The sequence below is a fragment of the Sinocyclocheilus anshuiensis genome, unplaced genomic scaffold, assembly GCF_001515605.1.
Source record: "Sinocyclocheilus anshuiensis isolate Anshui unplaced genomic scaffold, SAMN03320099.WGS_v1.1 scaffold930, whole genome shotgun sequence".
NCBI lineage: Eukaryota > Metazoa > Chordata > Actinopteri > Cypriniformes > Cyprinidae > Sinocyclocheilus > Sinocyclocheilus anshuiensis.
Window position 1 is genome coordinate 902394 of NW_015539900.1, and position 24694 is coordinate 927087.

General features: G+C 37.3%; 1 protein-coding gene across 6 annotated transcripts in view; it reads right to left on the minus strand.

Annotated features, from left to right (window-relative positions):
• The window catches only part of LOC107686039 (catenin delta-2-like), an 89107-nt gene that overhangs the window by 43570 nt on the left and 20843 nt on the right, over nucleotides 1–24694 (minus strand). For 5 of the 6 annotated variants that reach the window (XM_016482855.1, XM_016482856.1, XM_016482854.1 and 2 more), the window contains 5 exons: nucleotides 10769–10803; nucleotides 9503–9619; nucleotides 3440–3606; nucleotides 1985–2525; nucleotides 1649–1792 (listed from right to left, as the gene is read on the minus strand). In XM_016482855.1, the coding sequence (XP_016338341.1) occupies nucleotides 1649–1792; nucleotides 1985–2525; nucleotides 3440–3606; nucleotides 9503–9619; nucleotides 10769–10803 (1004 nt within the window). The remainder of the gene's footprint in view (nucleotides 1–1648; nucleotides 1793–1984; nucleotides 2526–3439; nucleotides 3607–9502; nucleotides 9620–10768; nucleotides 10804–24694) is intronic. The other variant, XM_016482858.1, reaches the window with a different exon arrangement.

Below are 24694 nucleotides of genomic sequence, written 5' to 3' on the forward strand. Positions count from 1 at the left end.
CTCTCAGATCATCTGAGCTTGGTCTTTTGTCCATTCCTCGTTTTCGGCTGTCCACGGTAGGTGGTAGGTCATTTAGTGTTAATGCTCCGAAATTATGGAATTCGCTACCCCTTACACTTCGTAATATACCATCTTTGTCTACATTCAAGACTCAGCTAAAAACCTATCTTTTTAATATGTATTTTGGATAATGTGGCCTTATGTGTTTTGTATTGTGTATATGGGTGTGCAAATGTTTTGTTTAGCACTATGTAAAGTGACCTTGAGCTATGGAAAGGCACTATATAAATAAAACTTCTTCTTCTTCTTCTTCTTATAAAAATGTCAAGTAAACTTTTTTTACATGACTCTGTCACGATTGCACCAAGGAAGGCGATGAAGACGAAGATAATCCACAAAAATGTCTTTAATAATAAGCCACACGAATACATGAAAGATAATAACTCCGGGTAACATAAACACATGTGACTCTAAACAATAACCGACAGTAAACTGAACAGAAAGAAGACTCTAAATAGGGCAGCTGACGAGGGGCGAAAAGGTGATGGGAGTTAACTAATAATGACTAACGAGCAAATGAACTAAAGAGCTTAAACAGAACAGGAACAAAACCATATAAGGAAAAACAGGCAGATGTAACAGGAAAAGACAACACTAAAGTTCATAACCCTAACAGACGCCACCTTTCCCTACTAATTTTCAATGTTTCCCTTTCAAGCATCTGACTCCATTTTGGTATGTGACACCCAGTTTTCACAATCCAATCAATTCTGGATCCATACACTATCCCATATCATAATCAATATCTGACTGGTTTGACCCAGAAATACATTAGATTATGGAAGCACAATGAGTTGTGAATAGCATCTGATGTTGACTTTCAATAAAAGCCAGGTGGAAAGTTTGGATGCAAAGGTTTAAGGGATAGTTCACCCAAAATGTCAAATCCTGTCATCATTTACTCACCCTCATGTCTTTCTAAAACCTGTATGACTTTCTTTCTACTTGTGGAACCTAAAAGAAGATATGCTTGGGTCCAAAATAACATTGGATGCCACTAACCTTTTGCATGAACAAAAAAACCCACTTCGACACTTTTCAAAATAAAAAGAAAGAAAGTCATACAGGTTTGGAATGACATGAGTTTGAGTAAACCAGTAACTGATTTTTGACTGAACTGTCCTTTTAATACATGCTTTTTATGGCTGTAAAAGCAGAAACCCTGAAAAGCACATCCATTGGCCTGCAAACATGTAAGTGTAAAGAGGCCTGTGCTTTTATATAGATTACACTGTTTTTTTAGGCAAGACATTTTTTAAAAGGCATCTAGACATGCCATTACGCACCATAAATTAGCAGTAATGATATATTCTATTCATCGCAAAACAAAATGTGAACGGAAGTAAATTGACTTTAAAACCTTAAAAGCAAGAACTTGATACTATCTGATAAAGTTAAAGTGATGATGTCTAGCAGCTCACTGCTATTAATTGGGCACTTGGGAAAACATTTCTATTTTGAACAAAAAGAAAGCCGAAACAAGCCTTTTATTTCATAAACGCACCTGTACCAGAGACACGGTGTTCTAGATGCAACGATTTTGTTGTTGACATTAAATTGTTAGAGAACTTCATGTCTGCTATCTTACCCTGGCCTTGGTTGAAGCTCCTCAGGGGTGCTTTCTGATAGACTCTATCCTCATAAATGGGGTCGATGTGGTGCTCAGGAGACTGCAGGGGTCTGAACTCCGAGCCCAGGTGACTGTGCTGACTGCTGTACGAACCCCTGGAACCTACATCATGGACAAAGGCAGATTCTCAAGCACCATTAACCAGAACAAAAATGCTATAAATACACTTGGAAACAACAGTGTCAAATTCTCATCCATCTGTCTGATGATGAAGTGTGAAAATGTCCAGTGCTTATGTGTTTTTGATGATGCTGCTACCAAACGGAAAGGCTGTATCCCGCAAATCGCACTGACCTGCCAGACTGCCGGGTCTCTGGAGGGTGGCGTTGGCGTACAGATCGTGAGAGATCTTGTATTGATCGGTGGTGTGGAGCATACGCTTGGTGGGGGACAGAGTGGCATAGCTTCCCACTGCAGCGCTGAGCTGGTGTAGTGGAGACGAGCTGGAGGCATTGCCCGGTCCGGCCATGTGCAGTGGTGAAGAGGACGACCCTCCTCCCGCCACCATGTTGATGGGAGAGCTGGTGCTGTAGGACTTGGCCAGCCGGCTCGGGGACTGCTTGGGTGACGACACCCGCGCCAGAGTGGCGTAGCTGGGCATGTCGGAGGCTGAGCCCAGCCTCTGCAGTTTGGATGGGGAGCCCAAAGCCTGCATGGAAAAGGGAGAGCTCACTCGCTGGGCTGGTAGAGTGGAGCAGGAATAGTTTACAGGGGCTGCTGGCTGATCGTCAGGCATGTGGAATGCACTGCCATGACTCTGGGCAAAGGAGTCTCGAGAATGGGCCCGGGCGGCTGTCTCTCTGGCAGCCAGCTGGGCAACACGATTAGACGTCACCTGGAGGTAAGTGACATGTAAAGAGCTAAAATTTCACTCTTCTAGAAGCTGTGAGCTAAGTGATGGTGACCGACATGATATTTTCAAGGGAAAACGGGGTGAATTCACTAAACTCTTGCGCCACTTTTTGCGATTGGTAATTCAGTGCAGCAACAGTTCATAGTGCAGTTTAAATGCAAATGAGGATTTAAGTCACTGTCATTCTTTTCAGCGGAAACAAGGATCCTTTCTATTTAATTCTAAACAATTAAAACAATGTTTTTTAAACAATTGTTTTCTAAAACAATTCTAAACAGTTTCCAAACAATTGTAATCTAAACAATTACATTTTTTCCTATACTTCTATTTCTGTATATAGTACATTATTTAATTTATTATTATTATTATTAATAATAATAATTTATTATTTTTATTATTATTTATTTTTTTTATATATATGTATATTTTTATATTAGTTTTATATTACATCCCTACTGTGTTATTCCTATGTATGGCTGCACTATCATGTATATCTGCACTTTAGGCTCAGTAAAGATTGAACACTGTAGCCTCATTTGCATCACAAATTTGAATTCTGCAACAGTGTTACTCTTTTCAAAGAAAGGGTTTTTTTGATTTTGTCAACAAAGACAAAACAAAAAATGAGCATCATTACAATTAAACAATTTGAATGAAATCATACTATTGATGAAACTTTGACAAAATAGCACGGCAATATTTTTTAAATATTGAAAATATTGAAAAAAGAATACTAAAAACATCAAGGCAGTGCATGCACATAAACAGCGTTATTAGCGGACGCACTACTTAGTGTATTCCCCCCAGAGGGTTTTCTCATAAAAACAGGGTAAAATTCACACGGTTTGAGACAAAAGGGTTAAAATCAGAGTTTTCACAAAGAGATGAATCCCCACCTGATTATAACTATGTAACGCTCCTCCCACCTGACCACTGCGAGGAGGCTGGGAGGCCGACAGGTCGCCGAGGGCCAGAGTCTGGTTGCTATGGTAACTGACTGGATAGGGAAAGGTGCCCTCTTGATTATTGAGCTGCAAAGCACTCTGAGAGGGGATGCCTGGTCCTGTGAAGGGGACATTTTGGAAAAATAAATATAAGACAAAACAGTTTAACTTGAAAAAATTTAAGATTAAATGTAACAATCACTCATTTATTTCCAGCAGAGATACTGATTTGCAGTTAGTCTTTCATGCTACCTATTTGCATATAGAATTGATATTAATCTTGTAATCTTTGCATATATTTAACCATGTATAACTTCCTTGAAAGTGACTCTTCATTCTTGTGTGCAGCCAAGTATGATAATTGTTATAACTCTGTCATGAAGCGGCATGATGCAGTATTGCATTTACACAGAATCCAAGCCTAAAATCTAAACTTACATAAAACTTTATTTCTTTTGCTGCCTTGGAAGCTCAGGTATTTCCTTCAGGAGATGCAAATCTTGTTACCCTCTCTTCTCTGTCCATATAATTCCCCTCACCTCATTTTACCTTCGTAAAATTGGTTAATTGCTTTACCATTTCATCTCATATTCTTTCATTGTCTTCCAGCCTCCATCCACAGTTCTCTGTTTTACTTTCTTTTATACTGCTCATTATTTCAAGCCTCACAGTGAGTAGATGGACAGAATAGGCATGCATAATTAATCACTGCTGGAAGACACTCAATGTGCACACATTCAAGAAAATGGGGTCAGCATGAACAGAAATCGCAGTCCCTTCTCTTCGTTCGGCCCTCCTGTACTGACAGTCTGACACTGTGCCATACAGCAGTGATTCCCAGTCCTTTACAGTACGTACCCCACAATCACATAAATAAGGCACAAGTACTGCTAGAAATGTGTTCCTTTTAAATATTACACTGGATATCATTCAGAATGACCATAATACATTATTAAAGGGGTCATATGATGCGATTTAAATTTTTCCTTTCTCTTTGGAGTGTTACAAGCTCTTGGTGCATAAAGAAGATCTGTAATGCCGCTGCCATGTTGTGGAGTTGCTGTGTGTTTCATTGTCAAAGCGAAACTACTTTGTTTGGTCTTCCAAAAGAGGATACAACTAGAAATCAGTGGTTAAGTTGTATTTACAACACTGTTCCAGAACAGTTTATGTACATTATATGGAAAATAATGTGTTTTTTGAACCTTAAACCGCATAAACACATTGCACTACACCAAATACACAAAATAATGTTCTTTTTAGCAACGTCATATGACCCCTTTAAATTGGACGGTATTAACATGATTCACTTTGAAACTAAAAAATTAAATACTGTTGGGGATAAACAACTGAAGCAGCTTTACCCACCAACTGAAGCAGTTTGAGAAACTATAGAAACTGGCTATATAACGGCATTTCGTTTGATTGGCTTTGATGAGACATTTAATAGGATGAAAGTGAAATAAGTAAAACTGCTTCAGAAATACAGAGAATGTTATATTATATTAAACATTCTAAACACTTCAAAGGAGGCCATAAGCATATGAGTATATCCACTTTGTTAAAAGACTGAAAGAAAATCAAAAACTTCACTGAGCAAGTGGGTCAAACCAATTCTTCAACAAGTCTTTTACATACAAAAAAATTATATTTCAAATATTTGCTGTTCTTTTGAACTTTCAATTCAGCAAAGAATCCTGGAAAAAATAAGTATCGCATTTTCTACAAAAGTATTCAACACTGATAATTAGGGATGTAACGATTCACTCAACTCACGATTCGATTCGATTCACGATTTTGATTTCACGGTTCGATTCGATTCACGATTTTTTTTTTACAAAATGAGATTTAAGACAAATTATAAATTAAATGTGTCCTTTTATTATTGCTTAGACAAAATACTGTACATTTCTTTGTGAAATTGAAATATAACACTATAATAATATACTAATATAGCACTTGCATATTATTGCTCTTTTGTTGGTTTTGATTGCTTCTATTGTCCTCATTTGTTAGTTGCCTTGGATAAAAGTGTTTGCTAAATAACAAAATTTAAATTTAATGTAAATGTAAATAACAAAACTAAATTTAAAATTTAAAACAAGCCCCAAATCAAATAAATAAGTAACACAAATAAAAGAAAGCTATTCATATAAACAAACTAAGGCTTTGTCTGTGCTCTTTCCATTTAAAATTAGAGGCTACCACTGCATTTTAATCATGATGCAAACAAAGATGCTGCATACATGCAACATGAGCAGTTTTTAATCTAAATTACATTGTATAATTTCTAAATTTGAAGCAAAAACAGAATGGTTTGACTTCAGTTTTGTGAAACTATGCATAAAAAATATCTGCATGAAACAGAAACAGCAGACGAGCTGAATGAGATGCAGATTCACTCTCTGCCAGCAGGTGGCGCTTACAGCGTTTCCTTGGTTTCCACTGTAAACAAAGCAGCGCTGCACTTATGAACTTTTAATATGGATTATACAGAGGCAAGATGAAAAGAAAAAATACCATCGAAAGACAGTAAGTTCCCCTCAGACATACATTCATATAAACTCCTACCCCTAACTGAATAGCGATTTGTTTAGCATCTCAACTGATTTGAATTGTCACATATTTAAATCGAATTTCAACCGGCTCGCGGTTAATCGTTACATCCCTACTGATAATAAGAAATGTTTTAATGCATTAAAAAAAACTTACTGCCCCCAAACTTTTGAATAATAGTAGTGTACACTATGAGCATGCACATGTTTAACAGTAAACATTTAAGAGTAAACAGTGTTTAATTAAATTAACCAGAAAAAAATGTATTAATATATGAATCATCAAAATAATTGTTATCCCTATTTTAAAGTAATAATTTATGCTTTACTAGATTAACAAAGCAAAATCCAAATGTCTGTACCCCTGGAACGTGAAGTAATTCCTTCATGGGAATCACTGCTATATAGCACCAGATATCACCTGCATGCACAGAGACAAGCTTGCATGCAGTTTAATCTCTGACAGCCTGCAAAGTCAACCATGACGGTGTGTGGTTTTTGTCATGTTAACCGAAGCTTACTGCCGCACTGTCAGGGCATGTTTCTCCTCTTCTGAGGATGTCTGACAGCACCTAAAGATGTTGCATCTTTTAAAGAGGTGCCAGTTTGAAATGGCCTGACAGAGCAATAATGTTTGTTTACAAAAGATCTACATGCCACAACATGCTGTTGTCACGGAAACGGATGTGTGGAGGCAGGCAGGACGACGAGGACAACAAGAATTCCACTACTCACTTTTAATGTAGACACAACAAGGCAGGTACAGGTAGGTGAAACACACACACTCGGGGTAACATTCACAATAACCGACACCAATGCTCAGACAGACAGGAACTAATATGGGGTGAATAATTAGAGGCAGACAGGTGAGCACAATGACGGTGATTAACTAATGATTAGACGGGCTAAACCAACACAAAGGGAAGAAACCACAACAAACAGTCCACAGGGGCGTTACAGTACTCCCCCCTCCCGGAAGGTGCGTCCTCGCACCGTAGAAACAGAGGGAGGTGCAGAGGAGGACTAGGAGGAGGATCGTCCAACGGCGGCGGAGCAGGTGGTGGAGGAGCCCGAGGCGGAGATTCGGGGGGCCATGGCGGAACAGGGGACTCAGGTTGCCATGGCGGAGCCGGGGACTCGGGAGGCCATGAAGGGAAGAAACCACAACAAACAGTCCACAGGGGCGTTACAGCTGTAAGATGAATTACAATTAGGAAACACCATATTTTAGTGATATTCACTTGCTACATCTACATTTTCATCTCTGATTCTCTTTCAATCAAAAATAGGCTGCAAATATGAAGATTAAAAGAAAACCAATAAAGGTTTGCAGTCTATGAAAAGATTTCCCATAAACTGACACACACATAGACATACAGTAGAGTCTTTGTGACAGTGTGACTTCAAAACCACTGAAGATGATAACTGGGTCATTTCAGATGACCCAGTATTATCAGAAACTGTCCGACTGCGGTTATTGAAAATGGCTGGAGTTTACTACTATAACCACTTTAGCCACTATCAGATTCAAAAAGAGGCACATTTACAGTAAGAGCTGAAAGTTTCATAAATCCATAATCAGACTTCAGGTCTTTCTCCAGTCTCAAACCAAGCATTTTAGACATCTTAAGATGCCATTTGCTGCCATACAGAGTGGTTGTGCGGTGGACAATCTATGTCCAGGTGGCTGGTCACTTATCTGTTTGGGGAGAGGGGTTTTATCTCCACACTCTATGACCTGCATTTTAGATCAGAGCCGATAAATATTTCAGCTGAATTCTATTTATAACTCACAACGAGTAAATAAATACAAAATATATTTTATCTGTCTTGCACGATAGTTCATTAAAAACCATTAAGGCTCTATGTATCCATGTACACTCATTTATTTAGCGGTTTGCTCAATATTTAATGTTCTAGATCATGCTTTAATTTGAGTTTCCTGCAGTTAAGTTTGTTTAGTTACAGCTGTGTCAAACTACATGTGTTGCATTGATAAGATTAATCAGTAATTGACACTAATAGCTAGTGTGAGTGAAGGCTATGTGTAGTGTATCAGTGATAATTAAAACTAGGCATAGAGGCTAGATACTGAAGCCAAGATCAGAAAATATACAGTATGTAAGTATGTATATTTATTTTTTTACTTTTAAAGTACATTAGCATACTGACTATTCAAAAGTACATGTACATGAACACAGACTAAAAGCCACAGAACTGTTATGATTTCACTGGGTCTTCCAGGAAGAAATTAATACTTTTATTTAGCAAGGATGCATTATATTGATCAAAAGTGACCATAAAGACTAAATCTAATCTCTTTTAAATAAATTATTTTCTTTTAAACTTACTGTTCATCAAAGTATCCTGAAAAAAATGTATCGCAGCTTCCACAAAAAATAGGCAGCAGAACTGTTTTCAACATATTGATAATAAGAAATGTTTTTAGAGCACAACCTCAACATATTAGAATGATTTCTCAAGCATCGTGTGACAATGAAGACTAAAATTATGGCTGCTTTGCCATCACAGGAATAAATTACTTAATTATTTTAAAATACTGTATATTAAAACTAAAAAAAGTTGTAATAAATTGTAATAATATTTCACAAAATTGCTGTTTTTATTGTATTTTTGATCAAACAAATGTTCTCTTGATGAGCATAAGAGACTTCTTTCAAAAATATATTTTTTTAAATCATAAAATCAATCAAAAATCATCAAACTTTTGAATGGTAGTGTATTTCTACCTGATCTAACCCCTTCAGAAACTATTTTTGTTTGTATAATCTTATGTTCTTAGGCTGATTCTGTCATTTTAAGTAATATTTGATGCTAATATAATATAAAATATAATAATATATAAAGTTAATTCAAATGTGTCCACGTGAACCATATTTTTAGGTTATCCAGAAACCTTTTTTACGCTACTGTATATCTCAACCTCCTTTAAACGCTGAGAAACTGAGCCTTTGAAAATATATCAACTGTTCAGAATATTCATATTTTAATCTGTTCAGATGAGGTGGGCCTGATACTCTCAGCAGGGTGAATATGCTTTTTGACATACTTTATTGGAACATTTGTTGCCTCCTTGAATTTGTTGCCCAAAAAAACTCAGTTCAGAAATAACCTGTAATTCATGCATTAAGCTACTATCATGCATAATAAGGGAGGCAGTGAGTCTCACTCATGAATTTCAGAAAGCTGGAGGATATACCAAGCTCATGTGGATACACTCTACAGAGCAACACCTGCAAGCTCATATTATGGGCTGTTACACATGCATTTCTGAGAATGTACACACTCAGAGAATGTAAATTATAGTCCCCGGCTATCAATCATTTCAGTTTAAGATCACAACTCTGCAGGATCAGAACATTTAGAAGCCATTAGCATTGTTCAGTCTCAGTAATTTCTTAATTGTGCTAAACTTCCAGCATTTAAAACGGCTCCTTACTTTCGCCTGCAGTGAATTCCTGTGAATCCAGAATACCAGATTCTTGAAGAGATCGGATGCAGGAATCTACAAGTTCCAGACCTGTGGTCAGTTCCTCCTCTATATCCTTCTGTCCGTCTGTGAAAAAAGACACGAAAGGTAACTTCATCTAGCAGGCTAATAAGAACACCTACGGCAGAAAATAAAACAGCTCCCTATGATGAGTGTTTCAATAAGCTGGTAGTTACTCAGCAAGGGCTTAATGTTTTATAATGTTACATTTTGATTGCGTTGCAATAAAATGCTTTAAAAACATTCAAGAAGTTACACCTATAATTTAAAATTAAAAGATGTAACAATAATGTGCAGTTTACATATTCAAATCACATTTCTACTATGCAAATAAAACCAGACCAATCTGCATCATTTTAATTTTTAAAATGACATAATCTGTAATTCTGAATTAGATATTTCAAAAACACATAGTGATAATACTTTTATTTACAGAAAGTAGGTGTATGTCTAAAAAACAACCATATGCTGGTTAAATTATGTGATTCATATAAGCTAGTCTGTGACATAATTAATTTACATTTTAAGGAAATATAAAAAAACACTAAACACTACACTAAAGTCTCAAATGTAATCTCTAAATGTTTCTGGAGCATTGTGACAATACGTATTATGTAAAACACACACTCACAGACACACACACACACACATAACATTGAAATGTTATCACAACCTTTTCACAACATTTTTACAATGTATTTTTGGTAGTTGGGTAGCTACGTATTTTGATTAAGGCCTAAACATTTTGAAGTACAAAACCCACCACTGAGGAATCTACTAAAAAAAATGTATTTGAACTTGCCAGGAATGAGAATGAGATGCTTAATCTGGTTTTGTTTTGATGCTTCATCAAGAGCCCAGTATTTTAAAGAGTGTGGCATGACCGCAAGCTCATGAATCATTTATGGGCTGCACTGCTCTTGCTCTTCAATCTCAGCCTCTCCTCAGTGTTTTATGTTCTGGAAGGCAGAGGTTGTCATCTTTCGCTAACATTTTGCTGTAGCACAATCAATAAAAGTCAAAAGTCAACATGTTTCACTCTGACATGCACGGTTTACCACGAGGGCTACTAGATGATGACAACTGTCAAAATGCATTGGAAAAGGTGCTCTTCATGCAACATTCACCTTCTTGTAAGGTTTCAATTATGGATTCCAAAACAATGGGCTGAAGAGCAAGAAAATTCACTTTTTAGCTAGAAAACAGTCCTGTTACCTTGGTTGTTCCAGCGAAACTTTTCATCTGCAGAACTGTAAGATAAAGGATAGAACAGATTTAGATGCATCATCAACACAAACAATGAAGTGAACGCAATCTTTTACCTAATGTTACAATCCTACGCCTGCAACTAACCATTTATATCTTCACTACATGGTCACAAGTGTGTGGGCACCTATTATACTGTATGTGCAAGTTGAATATTTAATTTCAGAATCATGTGCATTAATAGGGAGCTGGTCTTCTGTAAAAGCTTCCAATTTTCTGGTAAAGCAGACACAAGAGCATCAGTGAGGTCAGGCATGATGGACTCTAGCTCGTGATTCATCCCAAATTTGTTCAGTGGTTCTCAGTGAACCATTTCTTCATGGACCTTGCTTTGTGCACAGGAGCATGTCACACTGGAACAGAAAAGGGCCCTATTTTACTGTAAATGTCTGTTTAAGGAAACTGTATGGCTGTATGCTTGATTTTATGCACCTGTTAGTAAAGGGTGTAAGTAAAACAGCCAAATCTTCTAATTAAATGTGGGCGTCCACATACAGAACACTGTTGTTATTTTATTATTTTTTTAAGAAATTAATATTTTTATTTAGCAAGGATACATTACATGTCTCAAAAGTAAAAGTAAAGACCTTTATAATTTCAAATAAATGCTGTACTTTTAAACTTTCTAGTCATCAAAGAATCATGAAAAAACTGTATCACAGTTTCCACAAAAATATTAAGCATCACTGTTTTCAAAATTGATAATAATATGGCTGCCGAAAATTCAGCTTTGCCATTACAAGAACAAATTACATTTTAAAACATATACATAAAAATATATATTTCACAATATTTTTTGAGAACATAAATGCAGCCTTAGTGAGGATAAGTGGCTTCTTTCTAAAAAATCTAACCGACAAACTTTTAAACGGTAGTGAACTTTTGACCCTGTGGTGTTGCTAAATACTTTGGCTGCCATAAACTGCTTATGTAACTGTTTACCCATCAAGTTCATAAATCTATTTGCACACTTTCTGAATCACATACAGTAACTCACTGATCAATGAAGTATCATCTCCGTTGTAGAACACACAAACAGTGGCTATGATGGTTATGGATTGGGTGGAAATGAAGGCTTGAGGAAGAACGTAGAGCCACATACCCCTAATAAATGACCGGCTTTGGCACCCGCATAGTAAATAGCGGCCTGCCTTACCCGTAATGCTATCAGGAGGCTAAACACTCACCCATTGTCCTTGGAGCCTTACAGCAGCTGCTAAATCACTCTATTGATTTTCTTCCGGCGAGTGTGTAAGGATTCATTTTGTGGGGCTGTCTATGTTTGTGCGGGGGGTGACGAATCGCAGAAGAAAACAAAACGCCACATGTTAATAGGGCCACGGCGTTGTTCTCCTAAAACCCATTCATCACCGATTCTTCCACGAACAATGCCTAGACAGAGACAGGCTCCCGGAGAGTGAGCAACAGTGATGAGCCACAAGGCATTTTTACCCGAACCCCCGTTTTAATGAGTGAGTCGACCTGCCTTCAAACAAGCATTAACTGATAGCTTGTTTCATCCTAATAGCTCCCTATAAAAGACAATTACTGGCTAAATATGTCAGGTAATTACTAGCAAATAAATAAGTCCTGTAAGGTAGATAAACACAGATTCAGTTGTGAGATATGATTATGAGGGCCTGAGACATTAAATAAATAAATAAAAAACAACTAATTGTTCCCATTGGCTGGAAATTGTCGTTCAGTTTCCAGTACGCTATAAGACTGACAATTGTGATATCGCTCTCTAGGACGTCTGGCTAGATAACATCACATTGATAGCACAGAATGAGTTTGTCTTCATGGGGATCATTAAAGCCTTTTAGGATGAAGATATTTTTCTCTCCCAAGATAATTAACTTGAGAATAATGACATGACAGATGAGGCAATCACAGCTGTGGGTCATTGTGTGGTCAGTAGTTAATCACTGTTCTTTATGTGCTCCATTTCCATATTGACTCAACATATTAGCTGAAACACTTGGAGCAATGTGATTTGTGCCATTACAATTAGCACACTGAGTTAGTGTTCTTTGCCTCCATTCTGGCTAATTTTAATCGTCTACATATTGTTCTGCAATTATTCACTAGATCACAGTCATGGTCAAATAAACCAAAAACAAAAGGGCGTGAACGTCAAACAAATGCAATGCTAACACTGGTAAATCAATGAGTAATCTCATCTGACACATGTTGAATTGTTAAGAGCACCTTTAATGGTGCTCAAAGGTGATATTTCCTACCTTTTTAGCTTAGGTCATAATTAAACACCACCTTAATTTACGTGAGTCGTTTTGCTTTTGTTGTTTGCAGTACGACAAATTCTGGTATAGCTTACAAAAACAGTTTATTCAACACATATATTCAGTGCAATTTCCTCCTTCGCCATTCAAACAGGTCTTCTTATTGAACACTCAAGCATTCCCTGTTGACATTTCTGCACCAGCTGAATGTGGCATTAAAATATAAATATCTAGGGACAGCACATCTGCAATGCTATATTAATCAATCAGAATCAACTTTATGTTTATAAATCCATTCTAAACCAGTTGTATAAATGTCAAATAGTTAAATTATTAACTGCCTTAAATGCATTTAAATATACATTTAACATATTAAAATAAATAATTTTTGAAAAATATCTTCCTTGATGTCTGTCTGTCTATAGTATTTATCTATATATCTACAAAAATATATTATTAAAAATATAGAGATATATGAAAATGAAAAACAGGTACAAAATGTATTATTATAAATAAATTATATAAAATGTAATTCATTTTTAACGTAATGCCATCAAATGCATGTGTATTATAATGTCAAATGTCAAATACTGCATTAAATACATTAATGTATACACATTTAACAGCATTAAATTAAATACACTTTTTATATTAATATTGAAACACTTATATTTTTCTCTTACTGTCTATCAAATATGCTTTAAAAATCTACACATATCTGTATGTTTTTAATTTTATTAATTCTCTTATGCATTAATGCATTAAATGTGCATGTGTGTGTATACATACATACACAAACACACAATAACAATCTTAAATCAAAAGATTAAACTTACATTTAAAAAAAAAATCAAACTTATGTTGTGGACCCTGCATTACAAAACCTAGCTGCCTAAACTGCAGTAATACAAAAAGTGTTTTTGTGTATGTTTGTTACAGCCTGTTTGCCTTGGATTGTCATAGGAGAAAGAAAGCTGAGATTTTGGTGTGAAAGAGTGAAAGTGTGCTATGAAAAGCTGGAACAAAGCTGAGAGCGCCTTTTGTTCACTGCTAGCGTATGTGAAAAGAGTGAAAGAGGGAGGGAGAGGAGCAGGCCGACCCCAAACCGCTGGGGGTCAATGAGTGCCTCCCAATTGACAAACAGAAAGACAGACACATGCCATCAAGAAAGAGAGGCTGCCTGCTATTTCAAGCTAAATATATATATATATATATATATATAAACATATAGAGTAGAAGGAATTTAAATGTTAAAAACACCTTAACTTACAAAGCAGAATGTCAACTCAAACAGATTTGTGTTGAAATTCAGATTACACACATAAATCTAACCATGTGTTTGATCAAGGGGGTAGGGCTAACTACTTTCCCATGTCTTCAGTGTGTTGTATAAGCTATGCTGTCCGACAGAGCATGTGAAAGGGCTTCACGTGATTATATTAATAAGTGTGGAGCAAAGGCACTCGTCCGTAAGAGCCATGCCACCCATTATTAAACTCTAGATGAGTGGGACTAAAATAGTCCTTGTTAGTCCTGGTACTGTATGTGAGATATAACATATAGAGCACTTTATCATGTAACTTTTCAGATAGACAGACAGAAACAATCTATTAAATCAATTTCAGGGTTCCAAGATTAAAGAGACAGTTCACCCAAAAATGAAAACAATATGTAAATTATAAAATCTGACTTACTTTCTTCAGTGAAACACTGTGATTTTTTCCAAGAATATCCTGCCCACGTCTTTCCTTATAATGACTGAGAATAAGAGCTGTCAAGCTCTAAAGTGACTAAAAGTACTATAAAAGTACCATATTCCAAGTCTTCTGAAACTATACGATATCCTTCTGTGAGGAATAGATAGAAATTTAAGTCATTTTGCCAATAGAAGCACTCCTACAGTCTATAAAAATCAGTTTACCAAGGACAAGAGGAAAGCAGAAACAATCCTGTGTGGGCTTTTGGACTCTTCATGAGGTGATATACGATACTCTACAAATCAAAAGCGATGTAACACAGTCCTCAGAGAGGAATACATTTCAATCCCAGTGCGAGAGAGCATCCTGTAATGAGAGAGCCCCTCTTGAAGTGCTGAATCATGGCCGTCTTTCTCACAGCAGAATTGTGTCAGTGGATAAGAAGGCAATGGCTGGTGTGGCACAGATGCTGTACAGCTGCTCTGTGATGACAAACACTCTTTTACAGTGTATTACTATTAATGGCATGAAGGTAAAATACTCTCACTACAAATCACAGCAATATAAACACCAGTCCCCAGACACCTCTGCAGCCCAGGCTGGCACAAAATGGCTCTCGTCTGGAAACTGCCTCATGAAAATTTATAGTAGTTTTGTGCTGTCAAACGATTAATCGTGATTAATCACATCCAAAATAAAAGTTTTTGCTTACATAATATATGTGTGTGTACTGTGCATATTTATTATGTATATATAAATACAAACACATGCATGTATATATTTAAGAAAAATATGTTATGTTTATATATTAAATATATTTATATATAATATAAAATATAATAATATAAATATATAAATGTATATACAAGTATTCAGGTGTTCCTCATTGTGTCCCTCCTCTAGTCTAGTATATAAAGTGTGTTCTGCCCCTTGTTTCCTGTCCGGTATTGATCGTCTATCCCCATATCCTACGTGTGGTTTTCTTTGAATGTGAAATAAAGTCTGTGATGATTCTGGATTCTCCTTCGTCTCCTCGCTCCTTCACAGTAGGCACACCGTGACAGAATACCAGACCAGAAGCAAAGATGACAGCGGCTGAGGACAGGCTGTTTGGGCTGCAGCAGAGTGGTAGGACATTGGAGGGCTATGTGGAGGAATTCCTCGAGCTTTCCAACAGGATGAGCTGGCACGACTCTGCACTTGGTGCCTGCTTTCTGTTGGGGCTGGATGATGAATGGGAAACCTGGGACATGGAACACGTGGGGGAGGAAAACACATGACATGGGACAGGAACCGAGTCTGATATATATAGCCTATATGTAGCCTATATACAGTATAGCCTGTATATGCGTGAAATGAAAAAGCTTTACTACAAACACCACAGTTGCCCTATGGGTACTAGTTAGGAAATTATATATGATACGCTACAAATCAGTCCTCGGATACATACAGAATCCATTTCAATCCAAGTGCAAGATAGCAGCCCTATGGGTACTATTCAAGAACTATGGTAAATTTAGATAAGGTCACTACATTTCCACTTGCAGTATTTCAAATGGAGTTTCCAGACTCATTTGAATTCAAAAATAAATTAAACATTCTAAATGCTAAAAAAAAGATAAACATTGATTTAACCCCAGTGTGCCGTCATGAGGCTAAGACAACAGCAGTTAGCCTGAGCAATTACAGGATCAATCACACATTTCCTATTGCAAGTGTACTTTCTAAAAGGACGAAGTGTTATTTTGAGTGCATCTGAGGATGTGGTGGGTCATTAGGCTGACAGCGTGAGTGATGTCACATGTGGGGAAGCTCAGTGGTTGAGATCTACACTATCCTAGGCTGTCTTAGTTAAGCTAGGCGGCAATGTGCTGCTTTTTCACAAGGCAGATAAAGTATGTGTCGCTTCCTAGACACTTCCGCTGCCATTGACAGGCATGTAATATAGTCGAAAGACTATTTCCTCTGTGCAAGAATACACATTAAGGCCCAAAACATTACCATTAATTGATAATAAAGACTTAGTTGATAAAGATAATACTATGATAAATGACAAAGTATGACATTTCAATAACAATCTGTTAATATCAAAATCTGTTATACAATATTATAAATCTCTTCCAAATAGTCATTTGCATTCAGCATAACCTAGTTATCTATCAATATAATAATTGCAGTCACCTCAGTATTTGTGATGCAGACAATATCCTTGTCTCTCAATCACCACACTGGGTTTAGTCTACATGGTTAGGCTAAAATCAAGCACTCCAGGTTTATAACTGAACTTGGGTAGCAGAAGAAGCTTTCATCACCCCTTAAGCCTGACAGATTGCTTGCTAAATCAATACGCTCTGTATTCCCTGTACTGTATCGGGAGACACTTAGTGTGAGTCAGCCAGTGCAGCAGACACCCTTAATATGCTTAATATCCTGTAAGAATGGAGAGGGATTGTCTGAGCACAGACACCCTGGGTGCACAGGCAGATGGGAAGGTTTCTTACTGGTCTTCTTAGGGTGTACTCACACTAGGCACGGTTGCCTTGAACCGAGCCCGAGCGAGATTATCCTCCCTCCCTACTCCCCCGCCGGCCTGCACTCACACTTGCACTAAACTTTCCGGGCCGGAGCACGCTTACGTCATGTGCGAGATAACGGAGAAAACCACTTTCGCTAATATTCTGTCGAATAATTAATAATTAATTTATAATTTATGTTGTGCATTGATTTTCACTTGTATGTATCAGAGAATTATTAAGGAGGCAGCTGACGTTAATTAAATAATTTGCAGCTTTACTCGCAAACTACATTTCCTGTTCATCAATAAGGTGAGAACCAGAGCCATTATAAACCTAAATATACTTGATTGAATTAAATTAATTGAAAAGTGTAGTGTAGTAGTAGTAATAGTATATGTTTGTGGTCGTACTGATGACAGTAGCGCACACAAAACAGTATTTGATCCGTGCTCCGGCGCGGTTCGCGCTCACACTGCATGCGTACCGCGCCCAAGCCCAACCGAACCGTGCCCTGGCCCACCTCTTCCAACCGGGCCAGTGACGGCTAAACGAACCGCGCTCGAGCGCGGCACGGAGCGCTCACACTAGTCAAACGAACCAGGCTTTGGGGGTCAAACGCGCTCGGGCACAGTTCAAAACGCCTAGTGTGAGTACACCCTTAGTGCCACTGTCCTTAACCCAATCCCAGTTCTAGACAGGTTCAACAGGATGAAAGAGGACATTCTGAAACAACACTGGACCCCACTGACTTTGACTGTATGGATAAATAAAATTCAGTATTTTACTTTAAAGGATTAGTTCACTCCAGAATTAAAATTCATGATAATCTATTCACTCCCATGTCATTCAAGATGTTCCTGTCTTCCTTTCTTCAGTCACAAAGAAATTAAGGTTTTTGAGGAAAACATTACAGGATTTTTCTCCATATAGTGGACTTCAGCGGGGACCAACAGGTTGAAGGTCCAAATTGCAGTTTCAATGCAGATTCAAAGGGCTCCACACAATCCCAGCCGAGAAAGGGTCTTATCTAGTGGAACGATCAGTCATTTTCTAAAAAAATAAAAAATAAATAAATGTGTATACTTTTTAAACACAAATGCTCGTCTTGCACTAGCGCTGCGATGTGCGTTCACGACGTCACGCATTATGTATTCACGTTGGAAAGTATTAAGTGTAGTGCCCTTTGAAGCTGCATTGAAACTGCAATTTGGCCCTTCAACCCGTTGGTCCCCATTGAATTCTACTATATGGAGAAAAATCCTGGAATGTTTTCCTCAAAAACCTTAATTTCTTTTCGAATGAAGAAAGAAAGAACATCTTGGATGACATGGGGGTAGACTTGTGCCGGTATTCGGTAATGCGATATATCACGGTAATGAATATGCACGATATTGTTATCGTGGGCAATGTTAATGCATTAACTATAAGGTTAACTAATGAGGTCTTATTGTAATACCTATTGGTCTTTATAGTTCTTTTGCACTTTAATCTGTGTAAAACTTTTAACTTTATACATTTTTCTGTATTGCTTTATTGCATTTAAATGTTCAGTTATTTTTGTTATAAGAAAAAAGTTATTAAACCTGTTATACTGTATTATGACAGCACTTTTTTTTTTTAAACTAAATTTCAATACCGTGATAATACCGTATACCGTGATAGAAGCATGAGCAATTAATCGCAACATGAAAATTTGATACTGGCATATCCCTACATGGGGGTGAGTAAATTATCATGAAACTTTAATTCTGGTGTGAACTAATTATTTAAGTATCAATATCAGAATTATGTAAATAACTCATTAAACCTTCATCTGTAAATAGCACATATGCACATTCACAGTTCTGTCTATGGACATTTTTCCTTTTTCTGTATATTTTTATTACTATTGTTATTTATAATTTATTGTCTATTCTCTCATTTTATGTATGCCTGCACTTTGTTTGTATTTTCTGTACCGGAAACTCCTAACTCCAAGACAAATTCCTTGTGTGTGTGAACACACTTTGCAATAAAGCTCTTTCTGATTCTGATTCTGATTCTGATGTGTTTTCATTAAATTTATTTCAGTTTAATTTTATTTTAGCCAAGTGAAACACTACACCAAGTTGAACTAAATGAAAAAATGAGAAATGCCTTGGCAACTAACTGAATTTATTTATTTATTTTTTATCTTATTTTATTTCAGTTAATGTCATCATTTACTCACCCTTAAAGGAACACTCCACTATTTTTGAAAATAGGCTCATTTTCCAACTCCCTTAGAGTTAAACAGTTGAGTTTACCGTTTTCTAATCCACACCTGCTTGCACAGGGAGCATGCCTTCCGTTGGAAGTTATCTAGCTGGGGACTATTTTCAGGCGCTGCGTACTATCATTGCGCCTGCTGCGCCCATGGTACGGCAGCAAAGTTCCTTGATTATTACGCTGGAATGAGAGTATAGTTCCTAGCCATATCAGCCTAGAAAATCGCAACTTTTCATTTTCCGTCGGTCTTAGTACACGATGTAACTACAGAAGTGTCAAGTTTTAAATAGGAAAAATATCGAAACTCTTTGGTCATTTTTGAGCGAGATGCTAACGGTCTAATCAGATCCAATGATCTTTGCTAAGCTGCAGCTAAAAGTGCTACCGCCAGACCCGGAGATCGGCTGAATGGATTCGAAAACAGTAAAACTCAACTGTTTAACCCTAGGGGAGTTGGAAAATTAGCATTGAAAATAATTTTGAATTATTTTCAAAAATAGTGGAGTGTTCCTTTAAGTCATTCCAAACCAGTATGAGTTTCTTTAAACTGCTGACAACAAAAGAAGATATTTTGAAGAATGTTGGTAACCAAACAGTTGACAGTAGCCATTGAATTTCACAGTAATTTTGCTCCATAATATGGAAGTCAATGGCTACCTTCAACTGTTTGATTATCAACATTCTTCAAAGTATCGTTTTTGAGCTCAACAGAAGAAAAAAAGTCATACAGGTTTGGAACAACATGAGGGTGAGTAAATGATGACACAATTTTAATTTTGGGGTGAACTATCCCTTTAAGTTTTTGTTTTAGTTAACTATAATAGCCCTCCACCAATCTACTAAAAGCACCTTGAATCTCATTAACCATTACCTAACTAAATAATATCCTGCATTGTTTTTGCACCCAAAACACTAAAGAAATGTTGCACATCATATAACGGTACAAACAGACCCAAAAATGTTGCACTTCATAATGCACAATTTCTGTTCTTGATGCTGGTTGGGTAGCCTATAGGTGAATAGATTCCAGAATACTACCACACTCTGACATACTTTACCCAGACCGTGCTCCAGGCACCTGAATTGGCCTTTGCCATAATGCTTAAAGTTCACTTTTCTACACTGTATGTTTGACTTAATTTACATACTCACGGCACGCTGCTATTTCAGCTCACTTAAAGCCTAGTTAAAGTAGATTGCTGGTGGTTAGTGAATATGAAGCAGATTTTTACAGTGAAATAAAGAACACAAAACTGTTCAGTGAATTTGGCCCACCATCTTTCTTTCTATAAATGTATCCTCTTCAAGGGTAAAGAGAAATATAATGCATTTCCATACAGTCTCAATGGACAAGCCTTTCAATGTTTTCTTTCCTTTTCATGTGCAATTTCAAAGAAAGTGGGTATTTGATACTAGATGTACATTCATGCATTTTCTTTTTACATTTAGGAAAATGCTTTTATTCAAAGCAGATTACATTGCAATCAAGGTACACGCTTTGTAGCTGGCATCATAACTCTACCAACTGAGCTGCAGAAACAGACAAAAAACTTGTTGGTGTGTATAGCAAATGCTGAAATAATGTACATACATTACAAACAGAATACTAATAATAGTATTTTCCCATTGCCTACTGTATGGACAGAAGCTCTCCCTTGCCGTTATACTACAGTGAGATTAGAGCATTAGAGCTGTCAAACACATTGTCTCCTCAATACAACTTATTTACACCACATGCCAACAAAGCATTATCTCTCCTCGAGGCACACATTGTAGACACATACACAGTGCCAGCGCAGTCCGAGCTCACAGGAGACTGGTGGACTAATCTGGCAGGAAAACAGTCAAACAGCTTTGGCTTAATACTCCCTCGCTGTGCTCGACAGACAGTGTTTAGTGAGACAACTCCATGCTACAGGATAGGGCTCAACAGTGAACGTCTAATATCGAGTCAAAGGCCTCACTCAGAGCAGCAGATGTTTGACGCTGTGCCGAGGTTCGGTCGGATGAACGTCCTGCTAGAGACAATGAGACAAATTCACTTGGCATTTCCATTGTGACTGCAGAGGCATTTTGCACATCGGCTAATCAGAGATTTGTTTTTGCTGAGTATCAGACAGTTAGCTGAAGAACTAGGCCAGTATTATGTTTGTTCAAAATGGAGTGCTGTTTGAAAAGACCCATGTTTCATTAAACAAGTGGGTCACAGGCTGGAAGTGCTCTCTTAGCCCACGGTGCTTCTCCTGATGCTGTGACTTTCAGCTTGCTGTCTTATAAAAAAGGAACAAATAATAGTCATTGAAGTGTTTGCATCAGTATTGTTCTGCAATTGAATCAAACACCAGCTAGTAACACCATCACGGATAGTATATGGCTGTTGCAGTCAACAGTAGAAAAAAAAACGAAGGGATAGAAAGTGCACAAAGTAAAATAACCCTGAATTGTGAGACCAATCAAGACCCATGCAAAGCCTGATTAGATACTTGAGCACCGTGTTATTTGACTTGCAGCTTCTATTATGGCCTGGAGCAGCTTGTTTGTCTGTAAGCTGTATTTGTCTTGAGGAGAGATCTGGCCTAACCTGACTACACACAACAACAGCCAGCAATAAATGCAAGAACATTCAAAGATCGAGCATGAGTAAAAATGAAAGACAGGTTCAATCAACAATGTGGTCGGTGACATCATTAAAAATTTCTTACTTTGAAGGGATAGTACACCCAAAAATGAAATTCTGTCATTAATTATTCACCCTCATGTCATTCCAAACCTGCAAGACCTTTGTTCATCTTCGAAATACAAATTAAGATATTTTTGATGAAATCCGAGAGCTTTCTGATCCTGCATAGACGTCCACTTTTTGTGCACAGAGAAAACAAAAATAATGACTTTATTCAACAATTTCTTCTCTTCCATGTCAGAATCCGATGCACGTTCATGACAGTACTAAGACGCATGCGTGTGCATTCTTCTCTTTGCAAACAAGCCACAATGCATCCGGTTTCTACGTCAGAACACCAGTTCCTGCATCAGCAGCACCACATGCAGGAACTGCACGTCGTGGTACTCTTGTGACCTGACACGGAAGAGAAGAATGGTTGAATAAAGTCGTTATTTTTGTTTCTTTGCACACAAAAAGTATTCTCTTAGCTTCATAAAATTAAGGTTGAACCACAGATCTCACATGGACTATTTTAACGATGTCCTTGCTACCTTTCTGGGCGGTGAATGTGGTAGTTGCATTGCTGTCTACGGAGGGTCAGAAAGCTCTCGGATTTCATCAAAAATATCTTAATTTGTGTTCCGAAGATGAACGAAGGTCTTACGGGTTTGGAACAACATGAGGGTGAGTAATTAATGACAGAACTTAAAATTTTGGGTGAACTAACCCTTTAACCAATAACAATCCAAAAAGCACTACAGTACTGTTCAAAAGTTTGCAGTCAGTCTTTAAAGAAATTTAATTAAAAAGAATATATTGACAGCGCTGATAGCCTCGTGGGCAGTGCACCGACATATATCACTGTTGTGCTTGGGGCGTTCCGAGTTTGTGTCCCGGCTCGTGGACCTTTCCTGATCCCGCCCCCTCTCTCTCCCTCCCACTTTCCTGTCTACATACTATCCTATTGCAATAAAGACAATAAAATGCCAAAAATAAACAAAGATTCTATTACATATTCTTTAATATAGTACTATATATTATACTATATATTGTACATTGTACATACAGTATATATAGTGTTTGCATCAGTATTGTTCTGCAATTGAATCAAACACCAGCTAGTAACACCATCACGGATAGTATATGGCTGTTGCAGTCAACAGTAGAAAAAAAAACGAAGGGATAGAAAGTGCACAAAGTAAAATAACCCTGAATTGTGAGACCAATCAAGACCCATGCAAAGCCTGATTAGATACTTGAGCACCGTGTTATTTGACTTGCAGCTTCTATTATGGCCTGGAGCAGCTTGTTTGTCTGTAAGCTGTATTTGTCTTGAGGAGAGATCTGGCCTAACCTGACTACACACAACAACAGCCAGCAATAAATGCAAGAACATTCAAAGATCGAGCATGAGTAAAAATGAAAGACAGGTTCAATCAACAATGTGGTCGGTGACATCATTAAAAATTTCTTACTTTGAAGGGATAGTACACCCAAAAATGAAATTCTGTCATTAATTATTCACCCTCATGTCATTCCAAACCTGCAAGACCTTTGTTCATCTTCGAAATACAAATTAAGATATTTTTGATGAAATCCGAGAGCTTTCTGATCCTGCATAGACGTCCACTTTTTGTGCACAGAGAAAACAAAAATAATGACTTTATTCAACAATTTCTTCTCTTCCATGTCAGAATCCGATGCACGTTCATGACAGTACTAAGACGCATGCGTGTGCATTCTTCTCTTTGCAAACAAGCCACAATGCATCCGGTTTCTACGTCAGAACACCAGTTCCTGCATCAGCAGCACCACATGCAGGAACTGCACGTCGTGGTACTCTTGTGACCTGACACGGAAGAGAAGAATGGTTGAATAAAGTCGTTATTTTTGTTTCTTTGCACACAAAAAGTATTCTCTTAGCTTCATAAAATTAAGGTTGAACCACAGATCTCACATGGACTATTTTAACGATGTCCTTGCTACCTTTCTGGGCGGTGAATGTGGTAGTTGCATTGCTGTCTACGGAGGGTCAGAAAGCTCTCGGATTTCATCAAAAATATCTTAATTTGTGTTCCGAAGATGAACGAAGGTCTTACGGGTTTGGAACAACATGAGGGTGAGTAATTAATGACAGAACTTAAAATTTTGGGTGAACTAACCCTTTAACCAATAACAATCCAAAAAGCACTACAGTACTGTTCAAAAGTTTGCAGTCAGTCTTTAAAGAAATTTAATTAAAAAGAATATATTGACAGCGCTGATAGCCTCGTGGGCAGTGCACCGACATATATCACTGTTGTGCTTGGGGCGTTCCGAGTTTGTGTCCCGGCTCGTGGACCTTTCCTGATCCCGCCCCCTCTCTCTCCCTCCCACTTTCCTGTCTACATACTATCCTATTGCAATAAAGACAATAAAATGCCAAAAATAAACAAAGATTCTATTACATATTCTTTAATATAGTACTATATATTATACTATATATTGTACATTGTACATACAGTATATAT